The sequence below is a fragment of the Leopardus geoffroyi genome, chromosome A3 (assembly GCF_018350155.1).
Source record: "Leopardus geoffroyi isolate Oge1 chromosome A3, O.geoffroyi_Oge1_pat1.0, whole genome shotgun sequence".
NCBI classification, from domain to species: domain Eukaryota; kingdom Metazoa; phylum Chordata; class Mammalia; order Carnivora; family Felidae; genus Leopardus; species Leopardus geoffroyi.
Window position 1 is genome coordinate 62397242 of NC_059336.1, and position 23312 is coordinate 62420553.

At 53.2% G+C, this 23312-nt stretch overlaps 1 protein-coding gene across 6 annotated transcripts in view; it reads left to right on the forward strand.

Annotated features, from left to right (window-relative positions):
• The window catches only part of FAM178B (family with sequence similarity 178 member B), a 115775-nt gene that overhangs the window by 85165 nt on the left and 7298 nt on the right, over window positions 1-23312 (forward strand). For 3 of the 6 annotated variants that reach the window (XM_045445808.1, XM_045445805.1, XM_045445809.1), the window contains exons 13-15: window positions 5190-5277; window positions 12235-12360; window positions 13798-13860. In XM_045445808.1, the coding sequence (XP_045301764.1) occupies window positions 5190-5277; window positions 12235-12360; window positions 13798-13860 (277 nt within the window). The remainder of the gene's footprint in view (window positions 1-5189; window positions 5278-12234; window positions 12361-13797; window positions 13861-23312) is intronic. The other 3 variants (XM_045445810.1, XM_045445811.1, XM_045445807.1) reach the window with 1 other exon arrangement.

The following is a 23312-nucleotide window of genomic DNA, read 5'->3' on the forward strand; positions in this document are numbered from 1 at the left end:
GCAGAGAGAGAGGGAGACACAGAATCGGAAACAGGCTCCAGGCTGTGAGTTGTCAGCACAGAGCCCGACATGGGGCTCGAACCCACAAACTGTGAGATCATGACCTGAGCTGAAGTCAGATGCTTAACCAACTGAGCCACCCAGGTGCCCCTTAAGTAAGCTCTGTGCCCAATGAGGAGCTTGAACTCAAGATCCTGAGATAAAGAGTTGCATGCTCTACCGACTGAGCCAGCTAGGCGCCCCTAGATGGGGTGACTATTAAGATGTTTTCTAAGCCTGAGGTTCTGTGGATTTCATCAGAATACCAAAAAGAAAGAGGGAAGAAAGGTGGTAAGGAGGATTGGAGTTGGGTCATAATTGTCCATAGGAACTTTATTTACTAAATAATAGTAACCTTTTTATTTAGTTCTACATTTGGGAAAGGACACATCAAAGGTAGATACTCAGTGCACTTAGCAAAGGGGACCGTATGTATAACTACGACTATATCATAGGACCATAGATAGAATGTCATCTGCTCCCCAGAAGCCCTCTTGAGCCTCTCCCAGGCATTCCCTCTACAGAGAAAACCACTTCCCTGACTTCTTTTCCATAGATTAGTTTAGCCTGTTTTTGAACATGTGTATAAATGGGACTGTACAGAGTATTCTCTCTTATGTCTGGCTTCCTCAGCATAGTGTCAACACTTCGTTTGTGGGATTCATCCATGTACAAGTGAGCTGTAAGCATCCATGACTGTCTGCATCCCACCATCTCTTCCTGTCTGCACTGTGCATGCCCACACTGATGAGTACCCTAACCTGTGTGTGGATGACTGGGCAGACTACCAAGGAAGTTGCCCTAACCTCTAAGCCTAGGGCTTAGTCCTTCTTGCCTGGGTAGCACATGCTCACATGCAAGGTGGACTCCAAGTGAAGAGGGGGTAGCATAAGAGGTGGCTGTGATGCATGGGAGGCATTGTGGACAGTCCCTGAGAGGCAAGCCAGGCAGATGCCCTGAGGCAGGGTGTTGGGCAGCTTTTCCACAGCGGAACAGGCCACTGTTGTTGCTTCCTGAGCTGCCCTAGAGACGTGGAAAAGGCAGCTCACGCCTTTGGCCAGATGCCTGATGGCCTTTTAGGGTAGTTCAGCCTTGGCAGGGCCTGGTTCCCCTCCAGAGAAGCAAAGATGAGGGGCCCCAGAGGGGGCTGCGTTGACCAGTGTGGTTGTCCCAACATCCTAGTGGCCCACTCTGGTTGGTGCCTGGCTCCTGGCTGGGCTGCCCCTTGCAGGAGCTAGAGGGAAGGTTGGATGCTGGGAGGCAGAACGCCTGCTTTCCACTTTCTGGCTCTGCTGTGGATTTGGGAAAGTCATTTCCAGATTTCCCAGAGCCTTAGACTCCTCTTAGCGCTAATCCAGTGTCCTGATCTTACAGAGGCCCGTGGGGGGCAGGGGCGGGGAGGGGCAGGGCTGAGGCAGAGGCCTGGCCTGGTGTGAGCTTAAGGCTGGAGCTTGTTTCCTTATATGACAGTGGCTGGGATGGCTCCGGTGGCTTCTGCATCCTCCTTTGTCCGGCTGGTTTGAGTTCCAGAGAGGCCTTGCTGGGTGGGGTCAGGCAACTTCTAGGAGAGGAAGAGCCCCTGGCCAACCTCAGCTGAGCCCATGGCTCCTTTTTCTTGCCCCCTACACAGTTTGGGTGTTATTTGGGGTGAGTCCTTGCGTTTTCTCCTCCGTAGAGTAAGTTCTCAGTCTAAAATTAAAAAGTGGCCTTGTCCCCTGTCCCTGTGTCCCGGTGGGAACTGAGATCGTGTTTAAAAGGCAGGAGACCATCAGAATGAAAGGCAGTGCACAGGGGGGGACAGCGAGGGGGAGCATGTCACCTTCAGATGTGGGTTCCTTTTCATCCATTCACCCAGTGCTTTTTCTGGTGCTTTTCTTCTTTTCTGGACAACAACCCTGTCCTGACCCACCCAGCCCGCCTCTTCCCTTCTGGAACCACCCCGGCTCTGCTTCGCTGGCCTGCCAGCACCCCCACCCCTAGGTTGGCCCCTCCCCGCCCTCTGCAGGGTAAAGGAGCTCCCACACAGGCCTGGGTTTTGGATTAATGAAGCCCAGATGCAGGCCTTCTGACTCTGGCTACAAGTTAGCTTTGGAGTAGCAGCACAGAGGGGCCATTTACCGCCCACTGTGCTCCAGGCCCAGCTGCTGCCGAGGCTGCTGGGGAACAGCTGGAGAGCAGGTCCTGACTGCCAATGAGGTGGAAGCCATGCGGAGTGTGTGGTGTGGCCAGGGAGAAAATGGAGGGTGGGGCTCTGGGTGAGGGGTAGGGGTCTGGCTGCACTCACAGGATGATGAGGGGCTCCTGTTTGCTATCCCATGGGGCAGTCTAGATGAGACTGCCTCTCCACAGGTCTCTGGTCCGGTTGGAATGCTGAGGGGCTCCGCAGAAAGGGGTCAAGGCTAAAAGGAGAGAGGGTCAGGGAGGGCCCCATGGGTTAATGTCAGGTCTTCCGATCAAGAATGGACCAGGGAGGGGCACCTTGGGCTCAGGTCATGATCTCGAAGTTCCTGAGTTTGAGCCCTGCATCAGTCTCTATGCTGACAGCATGGAGCTTGCTTGAGATTCTCTTTTTCTCTGTCCCTTGCCCACTCACCCTCTCTCTCAAACACTAAAATAAAAAAAGGAATGGACCAGGAATGGCTGGCCCCTCCCTGGGTTGCCAGATAAAATATAAATATTGCACGGGAGAAACTTAATGCTAAGCAAATTACTCTGTTTATCCGTAAGAAGTTCAAATCTAACTGGGCAGCCTATATTTTTACTGGCTAAATCTGGCAATCCTGTCTCTCCCTGCAGCTGAATTTCTTCTTTAAGTAATAGTTTTATTGAACTACAACATACAAACAAACAGAACACAGACCATCAGTGTATGGCTCAGTGGATTGCCACAAATCGAGCACATGTGAGACCAGCTCTCTGGTCATGAAATGAAACAGGAGCAGAACCTGCCTACCCCCCAAGCGTCACCACTATTCCCGGCTTCCAACAGCTGCTATTTGCCTATTTTTATACTTGATGTAAATTAAATATAAATTAAATCATACACAAGTATTCTTTTGTACCTGGCTTCTTTCACATGACACTGTGAAGATCCATGCCTTCGGATACAGTTTTAACTCACTGTCGTTAGGCATAGGGTTGAGTTGCGTAGATGGAGCCCAACCTGTGAACGCATTCTGTTGGCATATCAAGAGTACACTTCTGCCTCTCGTGTGTGTGTGTGTACCTGTGTACCTAGGAGTAAGATTGCTAGGTCATGGGGTGAGCACATGTTCATCTTTAGTAGATCTTGCCAAGCAGTTTCTCAAAGTGGATTAAATTCCCACCTGCTGTGTATGAGCATCTCTGTTGATGCTCACCAGCAGCGTGCATTTCCCGTCTTTTTCAGGTTCTCTTTTCTGGTGTATGGTGGTGTTGCCTGCAGCTTCTGTTTTTCCTCTTTCTAATCAAGAACCTGTTGCTTTGTTGATTCCTCCGACTTTCATGACTAAGTGCTAAGAAAATCAACAAGGCCCCTGCGTCAGCCTGCTCAGCCCCACAGGAGCCGTTCAAGGAGGCATCCCTCCCCCACCTCAGTTCCATCACCCAGGAGCCTCCCTCACGTGAGGCCTGGGCAGCAGGAGGCTCTGCCCTGGGGAAGTTGCAGTGGAGCCCAGACCATTAAGCCCGGAAGTGGCTGGGCTGGTTCCTGCCTCCCTAAAGTACTTGCTCAGCATTTCCCAGTGCTGCCCGTGGCAGGCTGTTCCCGATATCCGCCCAGTCCCTTGTGGTGTCCTTCCAGGGAGGTGGCTGAGGGCACCTGTGAGGGTCCCTCCAACAGTGCTGTTACCTGAGGGCATTTCTCCTCTAAGGAGCTGGTTCTAACCCAAGTGTTTTCCTTCGTGTTCCTTATGTTCCCTCTAACTTCAGGACCTCTCATTTGCTTCCTCTGATGGTGGCTCTCTGCAGGAACTGGGGACTGTGGCCACATCAAGGTCCATGCCAGGGGCTGACGTCTGCTGCCCATGGGGAGCCACAATGTATGGAGGTGCAAGAAAAGATGGGAGCCTCGTGGTAGAAATGGGCTGTGGCATGGAGCATGGGCAGAGGAGGGACCCCAGACCCCTCTTCCCATCACTCCTTCCAGCCTCTTCGGCCGCTACCACCCCAGCCCCATCCTCTGGTCTCCACACCCCTTTGCTCTTCCCTTTTGCTCCTTCTAGCCCTCAAGGACTCATGAAAATCAGAGCCCTGAACATTAGCATCTGAAATCCCCATCAGAGGTCTTCACTCCAAAAGATGGCAGATGCTAGCCCCATCCCGACTGTTCAGTGCTAGACTGGTCCAGCCCAAACTGACTGGAGCCAAAGGCACTTCACTGGCTCACATGACCCACTGACCTACCGATTGGTCCAGGGGCTGGGGGCTTCAGGCACAGCAGGCTCTGGGTGTGGTCAGAACACTGTCCCTGTCCTCTGTCTCTGCTTGATTCATCATCCAGGCTCTCACACAAGGAGGCAGGATGGTCACCAGCAGGTGTAGGATCACCTCCTGTCAGATCAGTGGCCCTGCTGGAAAGGCACACACACTCCTGATAATTCCAAACAGGGCACCGAGGCTACCTCTCAGTGACTCAGTCACTCAGATTCTGATGGGCCAGGCCTGGCTCATGTGCCCACCCTGGGAGCACCCTGGGTGGGAGCAGGTTCTCCAAAGGAAAGCCACTGGATGCTGGGTAAAAAAAAAAAAAAAAAAAATTTAGCCCCACTCTCTATTACCCTACATGGTCTAAAAGATTCAAACACTGCAAAGGACAGAAAAGGCAAAGGTCTGTGCAAAAGCAGCTGAACATTGCCCATCTCTGTGTATCCACAGAGAAGTATAGATATTCAGAGAGAAAGACCAACTAAGAAGAAAAACCACTGTGCCAGCATCTGAAATTAAAGTGACTCTAATTTTTTTACTTTTGCTTATTTTTAAACCTTCCCATCATGTTTTATTGCTTCTAACATAAATAATGTCATAAACCAAAAGAGTAAGCCAAAGTACTCCAGACAACATGGCTCTCCCATGCTCACCACTCGGAGGGCATCCTGCCCCCTCGTGGACTTCAAGCCCACCTGCTCTCAGAGTGTCCCACCACTCAGTCCCTCTTACTCCTTCCCTCACAGGCAGCTTCGAAGCCAGCTCAGCCTTGTGGTCATTGCCCGGATGCTAGACCAGCAAGAGACGCTCCCTCTCTGGCAAGAGAAGGCCCAGGTGAGTCTTGACCTCAGCTGGGCAGCATCCACTGGGCCCAGGAAGCCTGTGGGTGAGCAAAGGGCTCTCCCCAAGGCCTACCTGCTCCTGAGGCTTTTCTCAAAGGTTGGGGTCCTCAGGCCAGGAGAGCCAAGTTGAGTTTGAATTTTTCACTCATACCCTTGCATTCAACAATTACTATTTTGTATGCCTCCTGTGTACTAGGCACTAAGGATAGAGCAGTGAGCTGGGAGCGTGTGTTACTTTTTTTTTTTTTTTTTTTTTTTTTTTGTAAAATACGCATGACATAAAATTTACCATTTTAATGTTTGGGGTTTTATTTTGTTTTGTTTTTGTTTACCATCATGACAGTTTTAAGTGTAGAGTTCAACCATTCAGCGGCTCTAAGTACATTTGAGACGTCGTGCAGCCATCACCGCCTTCCACCTCCAGAAATTTTTTTTATCCTCCCAAATAGAAACTCCGTACCCATTAAACACTAATTCCCATTGCCTCCTCCCCCGGCCCCTGCTTATATTACTTTTTATATGTGGAAAAAAACAGTGAAGGTGAAAACAAACACTACACACTTAAAACTACTCACTCCTAGTGCCTCTCCCTTTCCAGTGTTAGGCATTCTTGGAACAGCAAGAGAAGCACAGCTTTGTCTTCTTTCCCCATTCCCCTTCTCTCCAGAAAGCTCTGACCACAGCCTCTGTGCAGCTTGGGGCCCTGGGGGTGGGGGCAGGCATCATGGGTCACAGCCAGCCCAAGGATGGGAGTCTGAGCATGCTCTCTCCCTACCTCCTAGAAGCTCTGTGGGATCCCAGAATAGGCGCTGGGTACAGCCGAACCCTCTGGCTCAGCAACACAAGATGGGCAAGGCAGTCCCTGTGAAGGGCTGTGTGTCTCTATTCATAGAGGTGTACAAGGCAAGCCCGCGTAACCTTTTGCCCAGAGTGCTGAGAGAATGTTCCAGCACATCCTGGGGCAGCCTGGACAATATAGCTGAGTCTGCAATGCCATGATTGTAGGGCGGGAGCTCAGAAAGCTGACTGGTTGGGTTGGCTTTTCAGAGTGGGCTCGGCCTGGCTTCTGCCCCGGCTGCCCCCTTTGCCATAAATACTTTCCCCCTAGGACTTAGCATGGCTGGAACTTCTTGTCATGCCAGTTCCTGCTAGAACATCACCTCCACCTGGAAGCCCTTCCTGACCACCCAATCTGAAGTGCCCTGGCACCATCACCATGTTTAAAATTTTATTTGTATTTACCTGTTTTAAATTTTATTTATATTTACCTGTTTTTATTTGTATTTACCTTCTGACAGTGTCTTATTTATTTGTTGAGGGTCTGTGTTCACACACACACAGACCCCAACACCAGCTCCTTGAATGCAAGGACCAAATGCTTTCAGCTCACCACTGCCTGTTGGCGCCTGGCACACTTCTGGAGGTTCTCAAGGCACACTTATGGAGTGAACACGAGCCTGAGGTTGAGTTCCTGGAGTGTGCAAGAGGAAGTTCCCTTTCCCTGGAGACCTAGGGAGGGGTGGGTGGGCGAGTGGCCTGCACTGGGGTCACTTCACACAGGGAAAAGCCTGATGACAGAGCATCTCTGTGAAGGAGGAGGAACCAATCAGTGTCTCAGGGGTGCCAAGCGGTTAGGAGTAGGGGCAGGCAGAGATGCAGCAGGCAGACAAGACCCGAGTGGTCCCAGAGGGCTCTGGAGGGCAGGTGGGGGTCACCAGGGCCCAAGGAAAACAGAGCACAGTGTCAGCAGAGCAGAGGGGAAAGGCCAGAGCATCAAGATCAGGAAAGGCAAGATGGCTGTGGGTGGAGGGGCATAGCCACCCCCCTGCAGTGTTTGAAGAGACCAGAAAGACAAAGGGTGGTTCAAGCATCAGAGTCAATTTAAGGCTTGGGCTTTGTTTTTGATGTGTTTTTTATTGGCTAGAGCCTGTGTGTGGGAGAGTGAGGAGAGCATGATGGGGACCAAAGAGCTGGGAGGGGAAGTGCTATGGATTATCTGGCCCAGGCAGGCCCTTCGAGGGAGGCAGTAAACGACTCCTCAGGGTGGGGATGTACCCTCACACACCAGGGGAGAACTGGCCTGGGAGCCCCTAGCTGCTCGCCGGGGCCCACCGGGGACCAAGCCAGACTCAGCCCTGCCCAGCTCCAGGCCTTTCCAACCATACCAGTCACCCACATGCCCCCCCGTGTGCTATCTGTACAAGAGACCCTAGCTGAGCATCACCTCTGTGCCAGGCTCTGTGCCAGGCTCCACACCAGGAACCACCCTCAGAAGAGAGGGTGTGAGCAAGGTGGGCTGAGGGCACAGTGACTAAGTGTGCCTGAGGGCAGTGAAGTGGCTTCCAGAGAAGGTATCCTGAGCCAGGTCTTGGAGGCTGAGTCAGTGCTTGTGTTCCAGAGAGGAGGGTCTGCAGGCAGGCACCAGCCTCCTGGCGGCTCAGCTCCAGGAGAGGAAGGACCAGCTGGGGCCTGCCCGAGGCCCTCCCCGTGTGTTTCCCCCATCTCTGCTGCAGGCCTGGGGTTGCCACGTGGGCCTCCCAGGTCTCCAGGCTGCAGGCACTCCCCTTTCCAGTCTGGCCTGTCAGACGGATCCTTGCCTTCAAAGGGCCACCTTGGCCCCACAGCCACCCACATCAAACCCGCACGCCCCCTTTCCCAACTTCTCCTCCATGTGGCCTGCCTGCGCTGCCTGTTTTTCTCTGCCCTCCTCGCAGGCCGACCCTGCGCTCTCTGCTTACAGCTGTGTGCCCTGGCCCTCCTTCCTTTCCATCACACCCCAACCAAACAGTGGTAGCTAACATGGTGCACAACCCTGGCCGCATCCCAGGTGCTGTTCTCAGAGCTTACCTCTCATAGGAGTCCCAAGCAGTAAGGGCTGTTACCATCAGATGTTTTTCACAGATGGGGAAACTGAGGCAGGTGTGGTTAGGAAACTTCTCAGGGTCATACAGCTGGAAAGCCTTGGAGCTAGGATTTGACTCCAGAGTCCTTGTTCTTGACTACTGCAGCACGCTGTCTCCACTTCTCCAGCCCCTTCCTCAGCTCTCATTGTGGTGACAAACTGGACCACACCTGCCACTTCATGCTGAAGATGCCCTGCTGGTCCCCTGAGCTTTATTCCTAAGTGGCAGATAGGAGGACAAGGGCTGTCCCTTCTACTTCCTTCATTGATGTATACATGTTTGATAAACCTTATCAGTAGATTGACTATGAAGGGGAATCTAAGGGTTGAGAATTGGCTCCTCTAGGAGAGGATCTGGGGTGAATGCCTGGGCAGAGGCCTCTCAGGGCACTGCTGGGAAGGAGGAGCCCGTGACCCCTGGATGGCTTGGCTCTCTGTCTCTGGCTGCAGTCTGAAGCCCTAGAAACAGGAGCTGAAGAACTGAATTGGAGGGATGGGACTTCTGTAGGTGGTCAGGATGCAACATCCCCAAAACTTGTATTTTCCAGGAGAGCCTCGAAGTCAGGCCTGCTGCCTGTTGTCCCTGTAAGTCCTGGGACTATCCCAGAAACAGCAGGGTTTTGTCCGCATTTACCAGTGTGCTCCAGACACTGCTCAGGGCACTGAAGATACAGCCCTGAACAGAACCTAGTCCCTCCCTTGTGAAACTCATGGTCCCGGGGGAGATGGACACAGGCATCAAGAAATGAGTAAATATTTGGCATACCAGATGGTGATAAGGGCTCTGGAGAAAAATAAAGCCAGATAAAGAGGAGAGGGAATGTTGAGAGATGGGGATTTTTGTGCACAGAACTGAAGTCAAGCAGGTTTCTTGGGGAAGAGCATTCCGCACAGGGAACAGCAAGTACAAAGGCCCTGGGGTAGGCAGAGTTCTCTTAGGTTGGAGGAAAAACAGAAACCATTGTGGCTGGAGCAAAGGATCAAGGACAGAGTAGTAGAAGTTGAGGTCAGACAGGTAAGTGGGGATTCAACCCACCAGAGCCTCGGGGCCATGGTAGAGGCTTTGACTTTGATGCTGAAGTGGACAGCCATTGGAAGGTTTTGATAAGAGAAACAGAATCTGATTTATTAAATATGTTGAAAGGCTACTGCGTTGAGCATAGGTGATTGCAGTAATCCTGGTAAGAGATGATGGTGGTTTGGCCTGGGGAGATAGTGTTGTAGGTGGTGAGAAGTGGTAGGACTCTAGGTGTAATTCCCAGGTACAGTCAGTGGGATGCGAGATGTGAGAGAAAGGAGACCAGGAGGGCTCCAGGATCTAGACAACTGGCAGGTTGAGGAAGCCCTTTACCGAGATAGGCAAGACACAGGTAGAACAGGTTTGGGGCCAAGTCAGGAGTTTGCTGCTTATCCCAGGCCATCTCTTGCAACACAGTCAACCTCTTTTGTCAAACCACGTCTTCCAGTTTGGGGTCTGGAAAACATGGGCTTTAAGTGGCCAAAATGGAGGAGGTGCACAACCTGCATCTCCTATGGAGAAGCTGGCTGCAGCCCCAACCTGCCCTTCACTCATTCAGTTGTTTAATGAATGCTAATGAAACACACACCAGGTGCCAGGTGCTGTGCTAGACTGTGGGGACACTGCAGTGAACAAAACCTGCCCTAGGAGGCCTTACCTTCTAGTGGGGGAGGGGGGGCAGGTAATAAACACAATAAACAAGTAAATTACGTAACGTGTTAGGAGGTGGTAAATGTGATCAGAAACGTAAGTAGTTCAGGGCGAGGGGATTGGCAGGTGTGGGTGGTGTAGGTGGCAGCGTAGACAGGAAACTGGGGCTGCAAGGGAGACAGGGGCAGCTGTGTGTGTCTGGTCAGAAGGCCCAGTCAGAGCACAGGCTGCAGGGAGCAGCAGGGCCACCTGAGCCTCACAGACACTTAAGATCCTGGCCTTCTCCATGGGGCAGATAGAAGCACTGCTGGGGTCTGAGCACAGGAGTGACCAGCCATGTGGACAATTGCCCGGCTGGAACTCCTCTTCTCCTCCTGCCAGGCAGACTGACAAGACCAGTGGAGGCCCGCCTTCTTGGGTGATCATTTGCCTCTTGCCTGGAGGTGTCTGTCCTAATGAGCTGAGTGTTTGCAGAGACAGCTTCCAGCGGTGGGGGTGAGGTGGGGAGGCGCAATGTCAGGTCCCGGCCCTGCTGAGATGCACACGGTCCAAATATGCCCTTATCCCTGAGAGGGGTGTGGCTGCCAGAGCTGGAAACAAAAGAGAGTAAGCAATCAGAAGGCCACAGCTTGTGCGCTGAGCAGGGTGAAGCCATTTTCACGGAGAGGAAAACATAGGAGCCATGGAGCTGCAGTTGTGTGCCCTGCCCACCCCCAGCTTCTGTAGCAGGGAGGGCCCTGGGGTGAGGCTGCCTGCCTGAGGACTGCTTCTGGGGGCGTGGGCTGCAGAGCCTGGCCCCTGTGCTTGCACAGCTGTGATCCCAGAGCAGGCAGGGCCCTTTTGGAAACTATCCCTAGCCTTGCAAGGCCTGAGCAAGACAGCACAGCTCTGGTTTTGGTGAAGCTCCAGATGGTGCCTCTCTTTTGCCCAGAACCTTCTCTCTCTCTCTCTCTCTTTCTCTCTCCCTCTCTCCCTCTCTCCCTCTCTCCCTCTTTCTCTCTCTCTCTCTCTCTCTCTCTCTCTCTCTCTCTGCCTCCTCATCTCCCTTCCTAAAGGGATGTGACACTAGGCCAAGAAGACCTGGCCCCCTTCCAGGAGCCAAGGCCTCGGGCCTGTCTCCTAGCCCTCAGCCCAGCTGCTCTTGTGGACTGTCTGAGCCTGTGGCCGGCTGAGGTGCTGAGCAGGTGTCTGCGGGTGAGTCAGGGGGAGGAAGCCAGGTGTGCTGGGCAAGGCTGGGCTAGAGCAGGGAACTGGGTGAGGGGCTCGGGCCTAAGTCCTTTTGGCCAACCTACACTTGCTACATCTGAAAAGATGGTGCCTCTGTGAATTCCCCTGGCGTTGCTTCTTTGATCAGCAGCCCCCTTTCCCAGAGAGGCCAGGGCTCAGAAACTGCCTGCCGTTTGCCCTGGCCACAAGTTAGCTCCACGGCAGCTGGATGGTCCTTGCTAAGGCTGAGCCCAGGCTGCCCAAAGCAGGTGCAGGGCCTGGGCCAGGAGTGGCTTACTGCAGACACCTGGACTCCTGCAGGCCCTGTTCCTGGGAGGGGTGGGGGCACTCCCATTTGTTCAGAGAGGGAGGTGCAGTTTTCATGGGTGGTGGGGTGGCTGGCAGATTAAGTGACATATCAAGCAAATGCAGCACGTGGACCTTGTGGGGAATCCCCACTCCAAAAGCCCAACTGGTGAGGACATCTTTGAGACAATCAGAGAAAACTGAACATGGTGTTAGCCCACATAAGGAATTCTTGGTAATTTTGTTGGGCAGGAGAACGATACTGTGACCATGCTGGGGAGAGAAATCCTTATCCTTTTCGGTTTAGAAGCTCTTTATGGGTAAAATGATACAATGTTTGGATTTGCTTTAAAATTCCCTGGAAGGAAAAGGGTGGGGGCGGAGAACCAGGGGCAGGCAGAATGATGTAGAGCGAGCGCAGTCATTAGAGGGGGCGGCGGGAGGTACACAGCCTCTGCTCCTCCGTAAGCCTCTCCAATCCCCACAGCAAGTTCAGTGAAGAGAGAGACGCACGAGAGGCCTGAGCAGCAGCTCAGGGTGGGAAGGATCTTGCCCTCTTTGCTGGCCTTGGTTCTTCCAGCCCCGAGTGCTTACTCCAGGGAAGTGGGTCAAACAGCCAACCTACAGAGATCTTAGTGCGCTCCTTTAAGGGAAGGCTCAGCCTGTGTTAGGCACCATGTGCATGCATGGCCCTCCTGTGGTTGTCCATTTTGTCTGGCTCCAAGAGGCCACACAGCATGTCAGTAAGAGGTGGATCCAGGTCATGGAAGCTGGTGGTCTGGCTCCAGAGCCCACGCTCTGACCTGCTAGTGCCAGCCAAGTGTCCCAAGCACCCAATGTGTGATGGCCTCTCTTCTCCTCCCTAGCTGTCTTTGCTCAGCCAGCTTCTGAGCCTCATGAGGCCATCATCCCTCAGACAGTACCTGGGCTCTGAGACCTTGCCACCCTGCCAGGAGCAACAGCCAAAGACCAATGCTGAACTAGACCACAAGGTGAGCACCCAGCACCTGCCTACCTCAGCCCAGGCACCACACAGCCCGGTAATGAGGAAGGCAGGGCTGTCCACACTGCAAGCCTATAGGGCCTTATTGCTGCCAGTCCTCCTAAAACCCCAAGGCCTTTAAAATTCCAGCAAGCGCCTCCCTCTGGTGAGAGGAGGTGCTCATCATCCCTGCACAGCCTGTAATTAGGGCCCTTGCCCGTGCCCCTCACAGAGGCTCAGTGAGGCGCTCCATGCACAGGCACTCTGGCCCTCTGGCCCTGCTCCTGGGTTTTGCTGCATTCTTTATAGTCCCATGTGCATTTGCTAGCACATGCATTTGCTAGCAGTGCATTTGTGGAGTGCCCTGTAGTCCTACAGCCTAGTTTAAAGAGGATGCAAGGGCTGAAATAATGCTGGTGAGGGAAGTGGGGCTGGGAGGGAATGTCCAGATGTGACAGGCATTCTGTGTTCCTAGGGCAGAGCTGGGTACCTCCTCCCTGTTTTTCGCTGTGGTTGCCCCTGAGGCTGAGTCCTTGGCCTTTCCCCAGTTCTTCCTAATTGACTTTCTAGACATTGTTCAGCTTTCCCAAAATCCATGCATTGGTGGGAGTCTGGGGCAAAGAGGTACCCCAGAGTCTTCAGGTTGTGGTGTTTGGAATAATGAGGCCTGTGGACCCTTGGGGTGAATGCAGGCAGGGACAGTGGTATAGGGGTATAGGGGCTTCAGAGTGGGAGCCCCAAGTCTGACTCTGGGAGGTGGGGAGAGTGGGGGTTGTGTGGATCTCAGTGAGCTCCCCTATCCTTGGGGCCTCGAGGATGAAAAGTAGAGATAGAGATCTTCCTAATTTAGGAAAGTGGTAATTCCAAAAGCTCACTCGGAGGTTGGATGTTGATGATCCAGAAGTCCACCCTTTGGGCATTGCTCTGCAAATCAGATAAATGAATTAATTTACTTAATGAACACAAATGAACCATTAAGAAGATATGATAATCCCAGGTGTATGCGCCTCTTCTGGAACATGTAGGTAAGGTTATCTTTTAGCTGTGCCTAATATTAGTGCATTTACGAGGCTGCTGCCTGCCTCCCAGGAGAATGTGAGCTGTGTGTATGCCCTGTTCTCGTTCCCCATCTATTTCCTGAGAAATGTGCTGGTTGTGGAGACTGTGTTTGGATGTTCCAGGGCTTCTAGAAAGGAGGTGGGGTCAGCCCATAGGCAGGAAGGGTCTGTCTGAGCAGGACACAAGTGGGCAGGACTCAGGCTGGGTTAGGGGAAGGAAAAAGGAGAGAGGAAGAAGAGGGAGTGGTAGCAGAAAAGAAAAGGCTTGTATCTGATCTGCCAAGTGAGGAATGTGTGCTTCAGACAGTTTGGAGCCCACTCCTGTGACCTCACCCAGCAGAGTTGGGACTACCAAGCCAGAGGCTTCCACTTGGCTCCTTGCTTTTCAGAGCCCATCTGGCAGCAAATGTCTGTTCAACAACCAGGGAAGAAGAGGAGGAAGCGGGCTGAGGGTATCCTTTATCTTGAGTACTGTTCTCATGCATATAAAGGAAACTGTGTCCCCCTTGTCTGCTGCCATATTGGAAATGACCTGTTTGGCCTGGAAACATGGAGGGGACAGTATGTCTCATCAGGGTGCCCCAAAAGGGTAGGGTTAGAGTGTTGGCCCAGCCCAGGGCAGTGAAGGGGGCGCGTGGGTCCAAGGGCAGGTGAAGGAGACACATGAGGCCAACGCAGGTCTCCAAGGTCTTTGCTGCAGCTTGAACCCACCTAGGATTGATCCCAGCCTGGAGCAGAGGAGGGAAAGGGCACTGGGCTGGGAAGGGGAGGAGGTGGGGCTGGTTCGGGGACGCGGGTCTGCACAGAAATGGGAAGAGTTCTGTCCTCCTGGGCAGGTGCCGTGCTGACCACGAGGGGCCTGGTGGGGCAGGTGCCAGGCTCCCACAGCCCAGCCCTACTCCCACCTTGGCCAACTGACTCCTCATTAGGCCCAAGCATGTTTCATCTTCAAAGGTGATCAGGCTACTCACCAGCCAAAAAGAGCAGTGGCGTCACCAGCCCTATTTTACAGGGAGTGGTGGTCTGGGCCTGGGCTGAGCCTTTCATCCCTAGAGCTCAAAGTCTTTGACTTCCTTCTGTCCAAGCACAGTGGGGAAACTAAGGCCAGAGTGAGCTTGGCCCCAGGCAACCTGACCTGGAGGAAAGGGCTTTCCTAACCCTTGGGGCTGCAGTGCTGAGCCCCATCCCCCCAGGCCTTGCTCACCCTGTCTGGAAGATTTCCTGTGAGAGGCTGGGGTGACTGCCCTCCTCCAGCCCTCCAGATAAACACTTCTGCCAGGCTCCCCTCCCCCTGTTCTCCCCATCTCCTCCTTTGCAGCAAACGAAGGAGGGGGTGGGTGTTTGGCCCAGTCTCCTCCCTCTCCTAGGAAGCTCCCAGCCTTCTTCCCCTCCCTGCCCTGTCCTCCAGTGGCTGGCTGGGAGAGCTGCTGACTGGTGCCCCAGGGCTTGACTTTCTCTCCTCACTGATCCTGTGGCTTTGCAGTTGACCCTTTACTTGTTGGTCTCCTCAGCTAGACCATGAGCACAGCCAGGGCTTCTCGGCATGGCATATTTGGCACTAGATGAGTGAATGAATGAACGAATGAATGCAACATGAGTTCCTCTCCCCCTCCCTGAACTCTATTCTACCACCCCATTATGGCCATCCACCCTCCTGCCCTGCTTCTCGAAACCTCCCTCCCTCTGCATGCCCTCTGACCAGCCTCTGCTTGTCAGCCGCCTTGTCTCTTAAAGTCCTTGTTTCATTAAGGCCACAAGGGTTTATAGCCTGCACTTCTCTTGTCGGAGGTCCTTGACTTCAGAAGTGTTACCTGCTTATGAGAGAACCAATCAGGGCACATTGTTAGTAATTATAAGCTAGTGAGATTCCTGCCTGGGAAAGCTAACCACCAAGAACAACAAAAAGCAGCAACATAGGGGCGCCTGGGTGGCGCAGTTGGTTAAGCGTCCGACTTCAGCCAGGTCACGATCTTGCGGTCCGTGAGTTCGAGCCCCGCGTCAGGCTCTGGGCTGATGGCTCAGAGCCTGGAGCCTGTTTCCGATTCTGTGTCTCCCTCTCTCTGCCCCTCCCCCGTTCATGCTCTGTCTCTCTCTGTCCCCAAAATAAATAAACGTTGAAAAAAAATTTAAAAAAAAAAAAAAAAAAAAAAGCAGCAACATGGTCCTGCTGCAACCCTTCAGGGAGGCTGGAGGGGAGGCCACAGGAGGGCTCCTGCCCTGGCTGTTTGTCCTAGCTGGGTCAGGGCACAAAGTGTCCTAGCAAATCATGGCAGAGCTTGTGTGGAATATAAGATTCTGAAAAAAAGGAAGAAAGGATTCTGCTTCCTAACGAGACGATTAGAACACTTCCAGCCTTTTAAAGTGCTCTTGATAAAGGGGTTGCTTGGCCCCTTGGTGGTTATTAGTGGCCCTGTGCTCACCTGGTTTGAGCGGGTCTCTCCCAGAGGAGAATAAACATCTAGGCCAGAGTGAGGCATGGGGGTCTGAGACAGCCCTTCAAGAGGCAGTGCCATTCAGATGAGAGAGGTGGAGAGGATGTTTTAATGCAGGAACCAGCTCCAGAGAGTTGGCCTCCCAGTGCCTCCATTTGGTCCTTGGATACCAGTTCAGTAAGAGACCAGCACCCCTCCCCCCACACCCCAGAGCCCTGTGGGTGAGGCTGTCCTTCTGACTGCTCTGCAGACAAACATGTGACTGGATGCAATTTGCTGCTGTCCCCTCAAAGTGACCCACTCAGCCTTCTAACCCAGAACCAGGAGTTTCCTTTTAGCTGACTTGCATGGACCATCTTGGGCCAGATTTTGTCTAATTGCATTCTGCCCAACCTCAGAGTTTTGGCCTGTTCACGTTTATTGAGATTATTGATGTTTTGGTCTTGTTAGACCTGCCATTGTATGTTCTGTTTTTATTTACCATATTTTCTTGTTGTTTGTTGCTCTCCCCCCCTTCCTCCACCTCTCCCCTGGCCCTTTGTTATAGTGAAGGAATTTTTGTTGTTCCACTTTTCTCCTGGAGTTTTGGAAGGTCTACAGAACCAGAGTCCTTATAGTGGGGAATAAGTTTTTCCCCAGTTTGGTTAAATTTGGGAACTTTGAGGAAGTTAACTGTCATTGTGTGAGAAGAAAACAGAGGTTCACAAAGGGGGAAGTCCCAGATTGGGGCTGCATTGAGGCACCAGAAACTGGGTTCCTTTCTCCTCGTCCTCCTGGGCATGTTCTCCATGGAGCCTGATGAGTGTCCTCGTGGGGCAGGCAGTGCAGGGCCCACTGAGGGCTCTACATCTGTGATGGTCCCCATCTCCCCCAGGGGCTAGGAGGCAGCTGCAGGAGGCCCCACCACCCAAAGCCTGAGGACTTCAGGTGGCTCCGGTCAGCTTCCTCACCATGCACACCGCTTGCTGTCTGGCTCTGTGCTTGTGAGGCTTGGGGATGGTTTGTGTATTAGAGAAGATGTGTGTGTAAAGAGTTGATTTTATGCGGGGGCGGGGGAGCACTCCAAGCTGGAGTGATGCTCTGGGGTAAACAAACTCTGCTCTGCACCCACAAACTCCTTTGAGCTCACTCCTGGGTCTCTGCACATCTTCTGCAGAGGGTGTGGGCCTGCCCTGTGTGTGTGTGTGTGTGTGTGTGTGTGTGTGTCTGGGTGCATGCATGTATGTCTGTGTGCATATGTGTTGTGTACATGTCTTTATATCTTTGTGGTGTGCCCTCATGTTAGTAGAGTTGACAAACAAGTTTTACTGCTTTTGCTCTTGCTGCAAAGGCAGCTGGCCTGTCCCTGTGTTGGTAACCCTGCCAAGAGCAGCCTGAGTGACTGGGGTGTGGTTTGGGAGGTTGTGGGGAGTGAGCAGAAAGGGTGCCACTAAGTCCTGGTGGCTCATACCCCCTCAGTCTTGGCTAGAGCACAGGCCCCTCACCCTGGGTCACCCAGAAGCACAGGTGGAACAGGAGCCTCCCCCTCTCCGCACACTCTCCGCCTTCTCACCTGCAAGAGCCCATCCTTATTTCCTGCCCCTCACCCTATACCTAAGGGAGAATCATACCCACAGGGCTGGAGACCTTAGTTAGGGCAAGATTAGATGGGTTGGGAAGAAACCAACTAGTTTTAAGAAACAGAAAATAGGACACCTGGGTGGCTTAGTCAGTTAAGCATCTGACTCTTGGTCTCTGCTCAGGTCATGATCTCACAGTTTATGAGTTCAAGCCCCATGTTGGGTTCTGCACTGATAGTGAGGAGCCTTCTTGGGATTCTCTGTCTCCTTCACTCTCTGCCCCTCCCCTGCTTGTGTGCGTGCGCACACACATGCGCACACACACACACTTTCTCTCTTTCTCTCTCTCAAAATAAATTAATTACAAAAAAAAAGACAGAAAACAAATATTCAGGAATCCTGAGTTCTTCCCTGCCAAGTCTGTGATTGGTTCCTCCTTACTTCCTCCAAAGTGAAGAACATCAAACATCTTTTGAAATAAACCTCAAAGAGATGGCCTCTGGGAAGCTGACCCAAAGGGGTGATCCAAGCATCAGTCCCGGGTCACACCCACCTAGGAGGCTGCTGTGCCTCTTCGGAACGGGTACTTCTGAGCATCTGAAGGCCACATGGGGCCCAGGCCCAAACCAGCTTTGTTTGGGTCCCAGGAACTCTGGCTTCTTTGCAAGTGTGTGAGCAGGGCTTGAAGCGACAGAGTTAAAACTGGGGGGAGGGCAGGCTTGGATTCTTCAGGCAGCTTCTGAACCTGCTCTTGCCCCAGGCCCAGTCCTCTTGCGACCCATGGGGGTCCCTCCCTCAGGCAGAGCCCTTACCCCATGCAAGGTGACTCATCTGCTTCTGGCCCAACACTACTCCTTCTCTTCATCTTTCAAGTCCTCAGAGTCCTCCTCGACAACCCTGTGATTGTCTTCCTCCCATTCTTACATAAGAAAAGGCAATCCTGAATGCCTCTCCCATCACATTCATCCCCTCTGTCAGCAGACCCTACTTCATGCCTTCAGCTTTTGTCCTGCAAGTCAAACCACATCATTTGATTCCAGACAGGGGACATCTTTCCCAGAAATCCTGGGAAATGTGAGAGGTCAAGCCTCCATTTTCTTTGCTCCTGCTGTTCCTTCTTCCTGGCAGTGCCTGGCCTGTCTTCCCTGCCCTTGGATCCCCATGGTCATTGCAGTCTGTTCATTTGACCCATGGCCTGTCCACACATTGCTTTACACAACTAAACAGAGTTGCCTGTGAGGATCGGTCCAGAGTCAATCTCAGCTGCGTCCCACTGCTCCCACTGAAATGGCTGCCCTAGCAGGTGCAGCCCTGTGGAAGGGACCCTTCCCACCTCACCTGCATCCAGCCCCACACACCGGCCTCTCCTCCTGGGCTGTACCTTCCAAGGAACGTTGCCTTGTAAGTGCTGCACTGAGCAACTTGGGCTCAGCTCCCACCAGGCAGCTAAGGGGGATCAGGAAAGGTGTGTAAGGTCCCTCACTCACTTCCTCAGTTGGAATAGCAGTTTCCAGGCAGGCCATGGCCTTCTCAACTGCTCTTCTGCTCACTGCCTTTTTTGTCCCTTCTCCCATGCCTTTGCCAGGACTTTGTAGTTACAGAAACACAGACACACATCCTGGAAGGTCCTGGAACAGCTCATTAGGCTCAGCTGGACCAGGAGTTGAGCAGAGTCATGAAACCTCAGTGTTGTTCTCTACATCTCTCAGCTCTGCCCCTTTGGTGCATTCCAAGGCAGGCCTTCCCTGCTGACCCTGAGAAACTCCAGGCTTCTGTCCTTCCCTCAGCAGCCCTATCCAGGGGGAAAGAAATTCTGTCTAGAATCCCAGAGTTGAGTCTCAGTGGCTTGGATTGGGTCATGTGCTCATCTGTAAGCCAGTCATATAGCCAGGCATATAGTGTTTGGCAGGCCCAGGTTACATGTCTTCCCCTGGAGTCAGGGCTGAAGTCATCACCATGGAGTATAGGGAATGGGAGACTGGGACACTCTGATAAAGGAGAGAGCAGGATCCTGAGTACCCCAAAACTTTAGATGCCCATGGCCTGGTCTGCAGCCATGGGCAATGGCCCTACTCTCCAGTATCCCTGGCAAGTATAAGAATAGTGCTTTCTAGGTTCTTCCCATGTCAGCACACCAGGTGAACTCACCACTTCAGTGAGTGAAAGAGAAAGATAAGAAAGAGAAGAAGCTTTTGAGGAAATGGCTTTTGAAGAGGCCAGTACTCTCTGCAGCCTCTCCAGCCCCTGGAAGATGCCCATGCCCACACCCTGGATGGTTTCAGTGGCTCCCTCCAACACTGGCACCCACATACTGATGTGCATGCGCATGGCCAGCCCTAAATTCTCAAACGTTTGCACTGAGAATCTTGTCCCTCTCTGGGTAGTCAGCAGAGCTGGGTTTCCGGTCCACATCCCCGTGGGGTCAGGGTCTCTCATCCCAGCCAGAGGAGCAGGAAGAGCCAGCCAATCCTCACTTGTCATCTCCCCTACCCACCACGGCCAGCAGGAAGCCAGAAAGGAAGGGTGGGCTGGGTGGGAGCACTCTAGCAAAGGTTTGCTTGCAGCCCCTTATTCCTCCCACCAGCCGACACAGGAATGGGTCAGATGCTCTGAGATAACCTCCCTGCAGCAGATCCACAGGAATTAAAAGCCCCTAGTCTTCCTGCTTTTGTCCCAACTCCATCTCTTTCCTACCCCAACTCCACTGTGCCAGGGCCTCCCATGTCCCTCCTTATCCTCAGTACCGGGAGCAGGGGCCAAGGCTGCTCAGGGTCCAGTTTGGGATAAAGCTTAAAAGAGAATCCCTCTGTCTGTCTTGGGTTTAGGGTCTTGAGTCTCTGGGTCTTGAGTCTCTGACCCTGGGCAGAGAGAAGTATGAGTATTTTCTCTGAGCAGCCAGAAGTCCAGTTAAGGGGCCCGTCTTCTGAGGAATCTGAGCAGATGGGCACATGCTGGGCCTCTGGGATCCTTCAGCAGTCTCAGTGGACACTGCCTGCCCATCCATCCAGCTGGGACCTGAGAGCAACTTTCCAGGCAGTGGCTATTCCCCACAGCTGAGCCAGAAGTCCGGTTCCTAGCCAAACTCTGCCAGCCTGTCTCCTGTCACCCTCAGTTGGCCTCATCTTTGCTCCACGTTTGGGCTCCACCCACCCCCGTGCCTACACCGGCACCTCCATTTACAGAACCAACTGTCTGGCCTTGTAAGCCCGGAGGGTAAGTGTGGCAGGAGCCCTGCCTTTTGCTTCTGCTCTCGGGCCTCTCAGCTCTGTGCCTTCAGAGACCCTTGGCAGCAAAGAGACCTTGTGGCACTGTCTCATTTCCTAATTAACAGTCATGCATCCTTGTCATTTCCTTCTTGCTAGGACTTATGACCCATGACCTGTCCTGGTCAGACTCTCTTCCAAACTCAGCTTTCCGTTGAGCACAGCCCTCTGCTTGCTGCTTTAGTGCCGGCCCCAAGCCGAGGTCAGGGAGTAACCTTGGAGCAGTAGCAGCATGAGCAAGGGGAATATGTCATGTGGTTTGCTTGTGGGCACAGGGAAGAAATAGCATCCTAGAGGTGATGGCAGGTGCTGTATTCCAGGACCTGTCCCGATGGGGCTCACCTAGAAAAATGCATCCCCTCTCATCTTGTGTTCTAGTGGACATACCAGCTGGACAAGGTTTGGCTCTCTCACCAGGCTAAGGCTCTTGGCCTGGGGCCTGCAAGTGGCCCTACCTCAGGATTAGTCATTACTAATTATTGTTGTTGTTATTTGCCCATCCTGTGGTAAGGTACCTGGACCATGCCCTTGGGGCTCAAGCTTGGGGCCCTGCTCCCTGTCTGGGGGTACAGCCTCGTCTTCTCCCTGTCCTTCCACTATCAGGCCCTTAGGCCCCTGCTGTGCAGTGCAAAGGGAGCCTGTTCTTTCTGAAAGGAGGTGTCTTCAGTGTTAAGTCCCCTTTATGGAAAACACACATAGAGCTTGTTCAGCCTTAGGGAGAGAGTACAGACATCTGCTTCAGACCTAACCCTTACTGGAGATGGTTATGCAGTCGGGGGACCTCTCCAAGCTCAGCTTCCACATCTGCTCAAAATGAGAACCATCAGGCCTCTCTGGGAGCCCTGCTGGGTCAGGGCACTGTGAAGTGGTGCTGTAGGTTTCAATTTAATTTCAAAAAGAAAAAAGAAAAGGGAATTGGTGGAGGCCCAGCTCTAGCCTTGGGTCTGAATTGTGCCATGGCAGACCAGTGCTGCTTCAGTCTTTCCCAGACTAGCTTAGTTCTAGACCTTCATCATGTGTGGGTGCATCTGTCTCCAGCCGAGCAAAAGCCGTGAGTGGACCCACGTGTGTCAATGATGGGACCTGTGCAGAATGCTCCCCCTGGGGTCCATCGTCAGGCCCTCTGGACAGAGCTGAGAGCAGCCTAGGCAGGTTGTGGTTGAATGCAGGTCCTGTGAGCATAGAGAGGAGATAGCAAAGGAGGCTACTCTGGGCTCCTGGCATCCCAGGCAGGGAGCTGGTACCTGTAGGCATTCAGGGCCAGCTTCCTGAGTAGGAGCCCCTTGGCCCTAGCAGCCAGGCAGGGGAGGCCATGTCCTTTGGGTCAGTCTTGGTTTTCCTCAGCAGGTGTTTCTGAGTCGGCCTTTGTTCCCCACCGCCCCAACCCCAGCACCCCAGGCAGCTGCCCCAGAGCCTGGCTGGACCTGCTCCCACAGGATGCCCACCCGGCCTGGCAGCCCCCAGAGAGAGGGCTTGGTTTGGAGATTTGCCTAGGGTAAGCCTGGATCTTTGGTCATGACTGGAGGTGGAAGGAACCATAATGTTCTGGCCAGAGCGAGTGGCTTCCTGGGAGATCCTCTGCCTCCTTTCTGCCCATTTTTTGTGTAAATAACCCAGGCCACAGCCTGCTCCTTGGCATTAGCTGGAGGGGAATTTTCTAAAGGATGAAATTCCTGGGAAATGTTCACCCTTTTTTCCTTTTGTCTTGTGACGAAAGTGCTACAAATGGAGACTTGGCTGGTGGTTCCTGGGGTCAAAACTAGCTGGACCAGATAAAGGAGAATTTGGCCTTCCCCTCCTCCTGGGAGGGTGACAGGCCCTATCCCTCATCCTTGTCCTCCTTCCCCAGGGGGAGGGCAGGGCCCGCCTTCAGGCTCTAGAGCCAGGAAGGAGGCATACTGCACAGCACAGAACTTCCCAGAAAAGTTGGCCCGCCTGACTCTGGAGAGAGACCCAGAAAATGAAAGCTAAAGGCCTCACTGGCAGGGGACAGTCTCGTCTTGTCCACATTGGGTTCAGGCACGTCCCACTCCTTACCCTCAGACTCTACCTTTCCCCAACTTGCTGACTGAGGTTTCCCTAGGCTCCATTTTCCATAGGGACTTCCCAGCCTCCACTGACACCCAGTGGGGGAGGAGCTGTGCCACCTGAGCTGGTGAGGGCCCATTCTTCAGACCACATCCTGAAGGCTGGAGAAGCATAGCACCTCCTACCCCACCCCAAGGAGTGTCTTTGTACTGCCCTTTGACCCTGAAGCCACACTGACTTCTACCCCCTCCAGACACACACACACACACACACACACACACACACACACACACACACACTAAGGGACTTGGAAGTGCCTCAGGCTGAGGAAAGGGCCACCTTGAGTTTCCAGCTGTGGAGGAAATGGGAGAAGGCAGGGGGCCTTGGCGTCTCCGTGTACCAGCCCAGCTGCTGCATGGCCCAGGCCCAACTTCCCTTCCCTGTGTCTTGAAAGGGAAGACAGCCCCATGTCTCCGTGGTGCCAGCCAGGACAGGAACAGGCTTGCTAAGTTCAGGAGCTGGCCACGGTGTGACTGGAGCAGGAAACGTAACTCCCACACCTGGCTGTTTACTCTGTGTCCTCCAGAGAATGGCCTGCCCTCCCCACCTCTGCTGGTGCCCA